Source organism: Mastigoproctus giganteus, chromosome 2, assembly GCF_048544385.1.
Source record: "Mastigoproctus giganteus isolate SK-2022 chromosome 2, ASM4854438v1, whole genome shotgun sequence".
Classification (NCBI taxonomy): Eukaryota; Metazoa; Arthropoda; class Arachnida; order Uropygi; family Thelyphonidae; genus Mastigoproctus; species Mastigoproctus giganteus.
The window spans coordinates 98,948,887-98,959,677 of NC_143576.1; the positions used below are offsets into that span (position 1 = coordinate 98,948,887).

The window sequence follows — 10,791 nt, forward strand, 5'->3', positions numbered from 1 at the left end:
ATTTGCCTCATTAATGTCCATACAACTGTTCATATTAACTCTTTTCCAATCTGGAAACTCTCTTGGCCTTTATACAGAACTTTGTAGTATGTGTAAAGCAGAGCATGTATCCATGTTGCCTTGGACAATGTTATTACAAACCTCAGTTCTGCTTTAATAGAACTCTGAATGTTGACTACTGTTTGATTTGAGCAGCAACCAATCTGCATCCAGCCCTGCTGCATTCTCGTGGCCCTATGCCAATTCGTATGTATGCAGAAGTATGGTGTGGTTTGGCACCAGAGTTGTTCTTTCCCCCCTCCCACCACCACCATCTGAGAAAGGCCATGCAACAGGACCTGTAATATGCTCTGTCATTAGTGAGCACTGCCATGTCCTATACTTGTTATCATTCCGATATTGCAATCACATTGATAACTCCGAAAATCACATTTATGTGTGTTTAATGCCACTCCTTCACATATCACAAAGAGTGTAAATGATTTCTGGAAGCCAAGTTTGCCAACAGGTGTGAGACATGCATCTTACTGTTGGCAGATATGTTGCATTGTAATGTTCTTCACTTCCAGTATGCTGGAAGTAAGCTGTTTTCCTGACAGTGTGTCAGCCATCTTTCTTTTTCTTCTAGTGGTAAGTATTGGGATTAAAAATAAATAAATAAATAAATCCCCATAAGCTTCTGCATCTTTAAAATATCTAGAATCAAATTTTGGCTTTACATATTTGCCCATTTCTCAGATTGACAGGCCTAAACTTTAGCATGAAAACTTTAATTATCACCATCCTGTACATATAAATTTCTCTCAGTTGTAAACTATAATTATTATAAAATTATCTAAATTAAATATAAGTTAAACCATATATAATTGCATTTTTTATTAACACTGTTTATTTTATTTTTAAAATTTATTTTGCATGCACTTAATTTTATATTATGCTCCACACAAAGCCATTTCACTGAACATGGTATCAAGCCTGTCAGTTAGACTACATTATCCACCTCTCTTCTTGGTCAGCACACATTTAATGCTGAATACATCAAATCACATAAGAAAAGTTTTAGCCTTTAAGAAGGTGAGGATAATAAGATGAGATGTTCAGCTAAGCAAGATAGAAGCTTTGTTGAACACTTGAATTGAAGATCAGACCTATTTATTCATGAGATGGCACATAAATTGTATTCTTTTCACATATGACTGTATATGGAAAGGAAGGTAAGCCATCCAAAGTGATAGCACTTAATACTGATAGGTTTTTACAAATCTTATAAACTGCTTTAATCTCCTGATGTGAAGTGTGCACCGAATCTACATCACTTAACCACCAAGCAGCAGAATTTTTTCCATCTGAGCTAGCAAAACTTACTGAAAACAGTAATTACAATCCCCAGCAGGTTTTAAACTTTTCACAAACAAGTTTCCTATGTGGGCTCCAGGCAGTGTGAATTTCTGATAGCAGTAGGTCCTTTGAAGCAAGTGTTCCATGGAATTTTAAATTAGTATTGTTATTTTGTTATTTGGTTTTTTTTTTTTTTAGGAGCATTATCAGCTAAGACCATATTGCTCCGGGGATATGCGGTGGTCATTCCCTGACCTTCCTGCATCCTCCATATTTGGTGCTAGAACCCCAGTCTAATCAAGAAGCGTGTGCTATGCACTGCTGCTCCTGTCCACCTGGCTACAGAGGCGCCAAAATTAGTATTAGCAGTAACAGATGATACAAGAAAGCAGGCAGTATCAGCCAAAAAAAAAAAAAAAAAAAAAATTGAATTTTTTGTTGACTATACTGCCATACTAAAGTAAATTATTGTCAAAAGTCAAATCAGAATTTAAAAAAAATAATAATAGTGAAAAAAAAAAAAACAGAAAATTTGTGAAAAATTCAGGTTTTTTTTTTTTTTTATGAAATAATATCCTCTGCGCTTATTTCTGTGTCATTTGATTTGATTTTATCAACTTCTCAATCTGATTTAGAGAATTTCTTCAATTTTGGCTTTTATGGGCCTAGCCTATAAAAGCTGAAAAAAAATCTGTCAACTGACGCTAACAGGTGTGATCTCCTCTGCCTTCTGATTTTTCAAAGCTATTTTTGTGCTGCTGTCTGTTGTAAATTGGTTCTACGTTAGTTGGAAACACAAATAAGACATGGCAGCACATAATAGAAATTTTTCAGGACAGTTTGTATATTAACAGATTTGTTGAAACAACCTTTGAATATAGATCTACATATATATACTCCCCAGAGCCTGTATAGGAAAATTGTGGATTCCCATATATACAAACTTCTGGAAGGGTTAATGCAGCTGAAACAGACTTGTCTTGTAATTGAATGCTGGCAGCAGGATTTAAAGCTGCAAAACATTGTTCAAACTGTTGCTGTACTCTTGGCTCATCAGATTATTTTAATTGTAGCATTACTTGCCCATGCTAGGAGCCTTACACACTTTGATAAGCAGGCCTATGCCTTGTCAATTTACAGGTGTGACAAAAAGTTTGGATAATATTGAGATCAAAGCTCATTGGGACCACTCTCCATTGCTGAGTAGAGAGCTTTGCCTATCACAAATTTAAAAATTAATAAATAAATTATTTTGCAGTTTTACTTTAACTTTTGACACTGACAGCATGCCTGGAAAGAAATTGTCCTATCCAGTCTTATTCTTGAAGTAAATTTTATCCATCACTCCAGCATCAATACCTTCTCAGTTCTGTTATTCAGTATGACTCCCACTTTATGTGCTTTCAAACTGTTTCATCCTTATTTGGACAAGCAATGCTTATGCTACATAATGGAATTTGATAACTTGGTGCATTTTGATATATTCTTAAAAATAAAGACATTTAAATCTAAACTTTTTATCCACTATTGCCTACATTGGCTTTTTCTTCCTCTTTGTCACACTAAAGCCATAAAAGCAACAAGGGATAATATGAAGTTATATTAGATGTATAATGATGACATTTGTGCAAACTTTCATTTGTTTTTATATATCCAACTATATACATACAAAAATGGTTATTTGTACAAATGCTGTATACTTCTCAGTGTGAAGCTTCATTGCTCTAAAGTCTACTAAACTGAAACTTAAACTTTAAAATTTTATTGCAGCATTATTCTTATGTAGTGTTTATTATGATACTGAAATATTTTTAAAAGTATAATGTAATAAATTTCTTAAAACATATAATAGAATTCCTACTCCGATGCCTTTTCCAGTCACTGATGAAGTGATACGTTATATATTACAAAATGTCTGAATAAAGTCATATTGTTTTTGAGAAATAAAGGCAAGTTGTAACCTGTGCTGGTAAAAATTGCTATGCAAGTCTATTTCAGAATTTATTTTCCCTTAATACATACCATTTTGGTTTGTTTATTTGAATTTTTTTGAATCCACAAGAAGAAACATGCAAATTATCCTTTAAAAAATTATCAGAATGTGTGTGTAATACTGAATTTTTAATTCCGCTTTTATAATCTTTAACTGCCCTACCATTCCGTATTTTGTAAGAATTTGGACTTTAAATATTTTTTAATTTGTATTGGCAGGGGGGGGGGTGCATGTTTGAGCCATTTTACACTTTGTATTAGATCAGACTATCACTTATATGGTAGCAAATGGATACATGCAACAGTAGTTCATGCAGCAAAGCAATATTTGAGTTCTCAAATTTTGCTTAGCTGCATGCTAGTCTAAATTTTTAGTACCATTTGCTGTCATCATAGCCATTCTGAAATACAGTTGCTCTAAGAGTATTTTTATTTTAAATTTGAATCAGTTAGCTTAATTAAAAAAAAAAAATGTGTACTTTAAAATTGTCTTATTCTTCAAACATGTTTTGTATTACTTTTATATTCATGCAGTTTACAATCTAATGATATCTATAAATGTCCTAACTCTTTGTAGGCAGTGTTATAAACAAATATACGATGAAATCTTTACAGATACTTTTATTCAGAAAACCAAAAAATCATATATGGATGCTAGAGCACGACGAAATCTATCGCATCTCAATACTGAACTTCAAGATGTGCAAAGGATAATGGTTCAGAATATTGATGATGTCTTGCAAAGAGGAACTGCGATATCAGGTGATATTCTCTTTTCAGAAAGTTGAATGCATTAATCATGATTGAATTAATTGCTGTACATGTTAAATATATATAATTCATGTTAAAAGATATTCAGATCTTTTATCTCTTCAAGAGAAAAACTCATTGCTTTCTCAAATATTATCATATATTTACTGTTTTCTACAGTGATTAGACTTTGGCCTGACTTTATTTTATGAGTAATAAAACGGTGTAGTTCCTCCATAAACCTACAATACACTAATAAAATTACTGTTAACTCTGGATTCATAGGCAGGATTCATGCAGACTATTTTTTTGTTGTTGTTTATGTCTCAAAGTGCACTTATTTTCACCTCAGATGATTGAAATTGCCAAGAAATTTATTCCTGAACGCTGATTACTAGAGATAAGTTGCACTGACTTTGGGGGTCTATGCAACCTCTCAAATTATTTTTATCATAATTCACCCTCCTTCATTTTTTCTATCTTCTTACACTTTTTTCAGTACAGTAGAACTCGTATATCCAGCATCCTTGGGACGGTACATGCCAGATTTCTGAAAATTCCAGATTTTCAGAACTCTGGCATGTGTGTCTACATAGCTTAGTATTCAGTGGTAATTCATATTACATATGTTTTCTATGTTCAGTAAACTTAGATGAGGTGATAGCATAATTTAATGCAGCCACATTATCAGAGTGAAATCACAGAGGTTTTGATTGCGTAATGAAATAAGTATTCTTTTTTTTTTTCTTTTTTTTTTTTTTTGCTACTAAATAATATAAAAATATTGTCAGAAATCATATTTGAATATTTTATTAGGTAATACAGTATCTCTAATCCCTGCCTTCATAGAACAATAGCCACTAGCATTAGGCTGAAATGTGAACTTGTGTGATGGGTAGTGTGCTTGCCTGAGAAATAAAGCCACGGGATCAAATCCCACCTCTTGTATGGGTGTTATGTTGGCCAGTGTTTTTAATATCAAGTATAAATGATATTATTTCACAGCAATTGAATCTCCTTAAAAACTAAATGTATACTACTATACTGCTTAGTGTTATACAATAAGTTATTATTGAATAACTCACCAAATGACTGTATGTTTCAAGTACATAGTAACATACAGTCTGGGAAATATGTGAAACAGAAAGGAATTGGTGTTTGTAAATTATTACTGGAACATAATACAGAAATCTGGTGCCTGCGATCACTTTTCTTTTTCTCTTTTTTTTTTTTTTTCATTAGTTCAAACAGCCCTATTTCCCATCTTCTCTTGTATGGTTGACTAACTCATAGAAATATTCAAAAAGTGCCAGATTTATGAGATTCTATTGTATAATTCAAATTTTTCGTCAGTAGTTCACTACATGAATATTTTTTGCAGGTATTGTTGTCTGAAATATGGAATTATACAAGTGATGACCACAGAATTAAGGGAATTGTTAGAGGATGATGGGTTTTCCGAGAATATAACATTAAAGAAATAAAAGAGGATGCTATAGAAATAATTCGAGCTCTACAGGTGATGAATATCATTTGAGTCAAAGAAGAGTGGTTAGTAAAGAAATTTTTAAAAAAAGAGAGAGAGAGAGATAGAAAAAACAGAGATAGAGATAGAAAATACTAGGAATTTGTTAGTTTACAGATTAAGTAATAGACAAAGGAAATAATATAATAAAACTAGCACTTAAGAACTAGTTTTATTATATTATAGTAAGAACAATTTTATTGTTCTTACTATAAAATTGATTATTTCATGCATAAGTTCCTGGAAGTGCGTGGGATTCTGGCTATAAATTACATGTATGTACACGAGATCTGTGGATTGAATTTCTGTGTGGATCTTGAAATTTTGTAAAAATTAACACTTTGTACATATATACATCTAAATATTAATTTGTTCTTATTTTGATTTGATTGTCTAATATTATAGTGAAATTATTATTAAAAATCAAAATCAGAATTTTAAAAAAAATCATGAAAAAATATAAATGCATGTTGTTGCTTTTTTTTTTTTCCCCTGCAGTGTGATATCATGCACATCTATTTATTGTGAAATCAACAGGGATTACCTTTATTTTTGATATAGGATTGCTTCTGTTTCAACCAACTCTCCTAGTCCTACGCATTAAAAATTAATTTAATGAAGATATGAAACTTATAAAAAATATTAAACATCTTCCCCACTGTCAGAACAACAGTGAATGAAACCCCACAGTCTCAATATTGAGTACTCAACACAACCCCGGTTTTAAACCACCATACCTCTGCCAGTAAGAAAAATATTACATCTATCAACATTAAATTTAAAAATTTTTAAATTTAGATAATCTAAAAAGCTTAGCTGCATATGGGAGCATTTTTTCTCTTCTTTCCTTTAGTTGGACTAAAACTTTTCGAAACTACGTGTTCACAGGAATAAGAGCAACACAAAAATCAACCAGAAGCATTTGTCTTATGTAGTAATTTTTGTTCTTCGCACATGCGCGTAAATAACCAATCATCCGATAATAAGAATGGTCTACGGATATTATTTGAATTATTACATAACTTCATCTCTAGGGTTTCTGCAATAAGTAATTTATAGTAGTTACGATGAATATTTATAATTTTTATTTCCTTAAAGCCGAATGACTTGTTCATTTATTGCATGAAATGAAAGTTCCGAAGCATTTGATCGACCCGCCCAAACTGAAGCTTTGTGTTGTTTTGCTCAAAACTGTGCCACCCCCATTGTAGATCCTACATAAACTGGGTCACAGTTTTTACACACGATGCTGTATACGAGGTCGTGTTTTTACATGGCCCCATATACAGCATTGTACAACATCTATTTATGTATCACTTGACCAGAGTTTGTCAACTTCTAGTTTGCAAAATTTATTCAATTCCAGGCTTTGTAAGTGCAAATCTGACAATTATGCTAAGAGCTGTGTGTCTTTTCCAGTTTTCAAGCTGTTTTCTTACTACCACTTGCTCTCTAATTTCAGACCTACAAAAGATTCCTGCCTTCACTATTATGACACTGATCTTGAGAAATTTCTTTAGTAGTGAAATCCACTTGAATTTGTCTTGGCCATCACTGTCACAAAATTATTTATTAGGACAAGTTTAATGTGGAAAGAAAATCTTCGTTGGATCCATTAATCATTATACTGCACACTACTTGTTCCTCACTCATATATACTTATTTGAGGCAAGTCATGTCTGATGTAATTAATGGTCAGGGGTAGAACAGCTGTTCTATAGGCATAGTAAGCAAAAATGTTTTGTGAACCTTCCTTGCATGCCCATTAGCATACCAGTGCAGCTATTCTATTGATAAGTTCTGTACTGAATTGCAAAAGTAGTGTCTTCATGCTATAGTATGTCTCCTTTAGGTAAACAGCATGGGTAAGGGGCAGCTTTAACTTCCCATTACAAGAGAACAGCTTTCAAACTTTGCTGTGAGGAGCATTTGATGTAATGTTATGTTCAGATGTAATGTGTGGAAATTACCTAAAATCTTCATTGATATCATGGCAGTAGCAGAGCGGATCATTTTATGTAAAGAATGTTGGCAAACTTGATTTCGTTTTCAGTAGTGAGACACTTTCTGGTTCTTAACCAAGTTTCTGCTTTATTCTAATATCTATGAGCTCATTCAGTTCATCTTAGATAAATAACTCTGGCTTTTATCAGTATGGTTAATTTTTTTCAAGTTTTTGGTTACATATCTGCATATTTTTCAAACATGCAGATGTCTTCTCTCTCTCTCTCTCTCTCTCTCTCTCTCTCTCTCTCTCTCTCTCTCTCTCTCTCTCTCTCTCTCTCTCTCTCTCTCAAACTGAATTGAATGATAGGCACTTAAAAGCTGACTTTAGGTAACTACTCGCATTTAGTCTAAGTACAGCAACCACCCGCTGGCATATATTTACCTCATTAAGTTAAAAATATCTGGACTTTTTATATCATATGTTTTGACTCCTTGTTTGTTTCAACTCAGGTGGAGTTTAGTGTGACGTGGTTGTTATTGGTTAGTTTGTTCTGTTGTCTATTTTAGTTGTTAATATGTTAAATCATTTTCATTGCAACTGCTTAAGAACAGCTAGTATAATAGCTACAGTTCATAGTTGGTGATTGTGCACTATTTATTATTGCACATGGATTCAAAATTCAACTTATGATTTTTAAAAGTAAAAGCTTTTTAAGTGTTTTATTTTATAATTAGGGAATGTTATTTGATATAAAAATATATAACAGTTAACTTATGTCCAAAAGTTAAGTTACAACCATGAAAACTTAGATAGCAAAAAAAAAAAAAAATACACAGTGTGCTACATGAGCAGCACTCCACATATTGATTGCCATTTTCTGCATTGTGTCCTTAAGTTCTTTCAGAAGCATGTAATACAAGCAAGAAACATGGAAGAGAAAGTTATATACCTAATTTCACATATACCAAATTTGCAATATAACATCAGTGAATTTCATCAGTACCATTTCATCAGAAAACATCCAGAGCAGTTTGTTTTTCAAATGGCTTGACAAATTTCACATAAATGTCATTAACATAATTCTTTCTCAAATTATATTCATCTGGAATGTTTTGATTTATAGAATATTTTTTCAAAAAGTCACTTTTCTTTTTTTTTTTTTTTTTTTATTTTGGCCACAGTTTGCAGTTTGGTTTTCATGTTTTGGTCAGTCTGAAACATGTTTTTTCACAAACAACCCAAAAGATTATACTGCCATCCATAATGAACCCTTCTGCGATTAGCAATCCACGGTTCCACAAATTTAACAGCAGATTTGATTTTTGAAATTTTGAACAAAAGTTCAAACTGCCTAGTCTGTAAATTTATTTAGCAAAACTGAACTGTTATATTATGCATTCAAAGAATGAACTTCTCATCCAACATAGATAGCACAAGAATTAATGTAAAACATCATTTACTGACTGAATTCTTTTCCTACATTAACATTATTGTAATATTGTGATGTTTTCAATGGTGAAGCCACATTTCTGAGTTTAATGGCTGAAAACTGATCAAATTAACAAAATACTTAGTGTTGGTAGTAATAGTATTATTATTAGCCATGTAGTGCGAGGAAGCCACAGGCTTTTGCAGCCAAAAATAAATAATAACAATAAAAATATAAACAAAGATATAAAATATTATATAAAAAGTAACACAAAAACTAAACCAAAAATATGACTTCCCTCCTAATACAGATAACTATCCAGTTGACATTTGAACTTCACGCTGTCGCCTTCATGGAGCTGCTTGCTGGCTAAAAGAAAACTTCCTGCAGTCCAGTCTAACCAAACCTCTTCCCCCATAATTTGATTTTATGTCCCCTAGTTCTGGAATTTTTATAACAGTCATTCGTTTTACCAACCCCTCTAAGTTGTCTGGTTACCAAGCTCTGTAACCGATGTAACTGAAGCCTTTCCTCATGTGGGTTGCCCATAATTTGACCTAGGCTAAGGGTTTTTTTTTGTTTGGTGCATTCTCCATACTTGGGTACAGTATTTCATGTGCAGTCATATTCATGTTATATGCATTTGCATAATTTGATATCTAGTTAAAACTGTTGTCTAATAATATGTGCAATACTCTTGACCAACTTTCCAGTATTGCTCTGACCACCTTGCAGTAATACAAAAATTAAACCACACTTGTTTCATATCACTTTGTGATTTTTGTAAATATAATTGTATCTGTCTCTTGTCCTTATCTTAGCTTTTTAATTGAGAATATTTAGCTTAATTCATGTGTAATGAGCTAAATACTGGACAAAAAAAATGCATATACCTTAGCTTGAAGTGAAGGAAGTTAGCTATTAAAGGGCTAGAAGAGAAAGATGTAGTGAGCCTTAAAGCATCGCAGATGCTTTAAGGCTTTGAAGTTTATAATGCAGAGTTTATAATTCTTATAAGTTTATATTTATAATTCATCGGAAGCTTGTAATTCTTAATCTTCAATATAAAATGTATATTATTTTGAATGTATTAATTATTTATTTAAGTTTCAGATGAATTTTTCTTTCTCTTTTAGAACTAGATACCAAGGCCGGAAATTTGTCCTATCTTTCACAGAAATATAAGAAAGATGCCCATTATCTAAATTTAAAATCGACTTATGCAAAACTAGCTGCCGCAGCTGTTATATTGTTTGTATTTTTTCTATATTTTTGGGTTCTGTAAAAGCCACACTTTCCTTAGAAAAGTTTTTCAGAAGGAATGTTCCAAGACATCCACATAAAAAATTAAATATAGCTTTTATAATCTTCATCAGCTTGAAAAGTACAAAAATGAAGTGAGAAGGTGGAGAGGGAATTGTCAGTGGTGATATATTTTCCATTTGATTTGTTTTCAAACTTCGCTCCTCAAAATAATATATAAATATTGGAATACTTTTGTTTGTTCTGTTAATTCCTTAACTGTGTATTTGTGCTCTTTGGCCTGTATATATAAATAAAAATGTACTCTGTAGATATTGTTTATATTTATTTTTAATTCTTTCAGTAATGTGTAAATTTTTTATGCATCCAATATTTCATATTTGCTTTGGGTATTAGTCCATAATAAAGAATTCAAAAAATTACGAGCTTTATTTCAATACTGGTACTAACTAATATGTGTGTATTAAAATTGTTCTCAAAATTATATATGTTTGAAAACCCAAGTAATTTTTTCACTTTGCAATATTTAAAACAATTATATAATTA

The 10,791-nt window shown here is 31.9% G+C and overlaps 1 protein-coding gene across 2 annotated transcripts in view; it reads left to right on the forward strand.

Moving 5' to 3' along the window:
• The window catches only part of Sec22 (vesicle-trafficking protein SEC22), a 68,133-nt gene extending 57,578 nt beyond the window's left edge, over positions 1–10,555 (forward strand). For both annotated transcript variants that reach the window (XM_090368606.1, XM_090368605.1), the window contains 2 exons: positions 3,946–4,092; positions 10,119–10,555. In XM_090368606.1, coding sequence (XP_090224732.1) covers positions 3,946–4,092; positions 10,119–10,267 — 296 coding nt within the window. In that variant the 3' untranslated portion in view covers positions 10,268–10,555. The remainder of the gene's footprint in view (positions 1–3,945; positions 4,093–10,118) is intronic.
• The last annotated feature ends 236 nt before the right edge of the window (positions 10,556–10,791 follow it).